Genomic DNA, 2,286 nt, shown 5'->3' with positions numbered 1-2,286 from the left:
CGATTCACATTCTTCCATTCTAAAACTCTCACTAATATAAACAACTCCGCACGATTCGTGTTGCTGAGCGTGAAAGTTCGTTATAAACGGAAAGTGAATATACAACTAACCTAAAAAGTGATCATTATATCCGGAAGTTCGTTATAAACAGGTTCGTTATAACCAGTAAAAAAATACGTTGGTCTTGATGGACGACGCTTCAATTAAAGGGAAAAAGTTCGTTTTAACCGAAAGTTCACTATAACCGAGTTCATTACTGTAATTAAAATTGGGCGTAAAAAACTATAATTTTTATAGCAAAATTCTTTGTTTTCCATTATGAACAATGCAAACAGTGCCAACGATCAATATTTTCAAATGTTCAAACAGCAGCTTCTTTAAGTTCATTTTGGCAATAAAACTAACTCGAATGTCGCCAAACTGAAAGGCGTGCTTATTATTTGTTACTATGGAAACAATGCCGTGTAGTATTTCCATGGGTCACCTCGATGAACCTAATGTAATAAAGTAAAAATCATTCGCACACTTTATTTGCGAAAAAACCTATCGATGTGACATATTAATTAAATCGCAATAAAAATTTCTATTTAATAAATCCAGAAACGCAAATGGGTTCCTTTTAAAAAACCACAGCTTTTGGTCATATGTCAAACAGTGACAGTTAATTCGTGAAAATGTCTCTTGTCATTTTATTTAAAACGCGATTGCCTAAAACTTTTCTATTTAATGACATCCGGTGACATTAATATTGACGGGACTGGGAGTTTGAAACAATCAGTTTCTTTAAATATCTCTTGACAGCTGCCAATTTTTTTTTGAGGAGAGCAAAATCTTCTCCAATTTAACCTTCTGCGTATCTGCTGCAGTTTCCAGGATCCCTGTAGTAGAAAAACATCATCCCATCGTGATTTTGCCAAATTTGCGCGTGTTTCGACTCTAATAACACTCTCGCATATTTTGCATGCTTTTTTAGCAGAACCGATGCGCTAAGAGCGCAACGATCCATACCCAAAAAAAAAAAAAACACTATACAGGCCCTTGGGAAAACACAGTTGACTCGTTCCAGATTTTATCTGCTTCATCATAAATTTCCTGCAGTAATATTGGTGGAACATCGCTCTGAACAGCTTTTGCCATAAAGCTTTCAGATTTTCCGCTTTGCTTTTGTTTGCTATGCGTTAAGGTAAATCGATGTGGAACAAATCGCTGCTGTTGCAGGCAATCCTCTCATTTGTAATTGCAATGCCGAAGAGTTGTGGGAATGGTTCAAAGACCATCGCAAGCAGATGGATCAGTCGGGCGATCAACTGCTGAAATGCGAACAGCCGGCTGAACTTCACGGGAGAGTTTTCGTGGAACTCGAACCGAAGCAAATTTGCAACCAACCGGTTGTGGTCAAGTTGGGCATCCAGGATATCCAGCCGTTTTCCGTTGTGGTCTCCTGGCAAAGCCGGGACCATTCGGGAGTGCATGGATACCAAGTGGCTTACTATTCGGTCGATTCTCTGAATGAGGCATGTTGCCGCTACCTCGGAGAAAAGCCCAAATCACTGTCTTGCGGCTGCTGTTCCAGGTAAGAGGCAAGATCCTGAGCCAATCAACGCGTTCCCTCAAGCTCACCAGCCTCTATCCGGGAACAAAGTATCGCATTTGCGTGCTAGCACTGGGAAATTGGGCAACGTTGCAGAGTAAAGCAACATCGCGACTCATCATGAGGAAAGCGTCGCAGGAGAACTCAACGATTGATGAGTTTGATGCGATGCATAATGGCATTTTGGCTTTTCTGGTAGACACCGCCACCACGCGATGCACAGAGGTGGGAGCTGGTTGGAGCAGCTGAGGCAACATTTGGAGTTTTCTGCACACTTTTCAGGTCCTCACGTTAGGAGCGCCGGATCTCAGTGTGCTGCAGGACCACTCCATGGGGGTCCAGTCGCTATTGACGAGAAGACTGGGCCTAATCGTTGGTTGCTGCCTAGGATTCGTCGTCTTTGTTTTCCTCGTTTCGATCCTAGGCTATCTTAAGGTGGGTATTTTTGGAAAAGATTAATTTGGTAGATGAGTTCTACTGTGTTGAGGCGGATTCATTTTTTTACAAACTCCTTGTTGGGCATTTCGCCTCAAAATTTTTTGTTTTTAAAAGACGGAATTTCCCCACGTCTTCTATTACTATTAATAAATCATTAACTGAAGCCGAAAAACTCGTTCTTTCTAAAAGTTTAAATTTTTCAATTACACCAAAAACCGTCCCGAAACTTGATTTAATTTCGAGCATAGAAGAAACAA

General features: G+C 40.9%; 1 protein-coding gene across 1 annotated transcript; it reads left to right on the top strand.

Annotated features, from left to right (window-relative positions):
- The first annotated feature begins 180 nt into the window (after positions 1-180).
- LOC125502495 lies at positions 181-2,050 on the top strand. The gene is made up of 3 exons (XM_048660717.1): positions 181-1,514; positions 1,574-1,816; positions 1,874-2,050. The coding sequence occupies exons 1-3, from the start codon at positions 1,287-1,289 to the stop codon at positions 2,048-2,050; spliced, it is 648 nt and encodes a 215-aa protein (XP_048516674.1). The 5' UTR covers positions 181-1,286.
- The last annotated feature ends 236 nt before the right edge of the window (positions 2,051-2,286 follow it).

Source organism: Dendroctonus ponderosae, unplaced genomic scaffold (assembly GCF_020466585.1).
Source record: "Dendroctonus ponderosae isolate FM_Combo_2020 unplaced genomic scaffold, Dpon_F_20191213v2 Dpon_F_20191213_1, whole genome shotgun sequence".
NCBI classification, from domain to species: Eukaryota; Metazoa; Arthropoda; class Insecta; order Coleoptera; family Curculionidae; genus Dendroctonus; species Dendroctonus ponderosae.
This window is presented reverse-complemented; position numbering and strand designations above follow the sequence as displayed.

Coding starts and splice junctions, on each gene's coding strand:
- LOC125502495 (XM_048660717.1), top strand. CDS start 1,287: ATGGATCAGTCGGGCGATCAACTGCTGAAATGCGAACAGCCGGCTGAA. Junction 1,515..1,573: donor CGGTCGATTCTCTGAATGAG/GCATGTTGCCGC, acceptor CTGCTGTTCCAG/GTAAGAGGCAAGATCCTGAG. Junction 1,817..1,873: donor CCACCACGCGATGCACAGAG/GTGGGAGCTGGT, acceptor CACACTTTTCAG/GTCCTCACGTTAGGAGCGCC.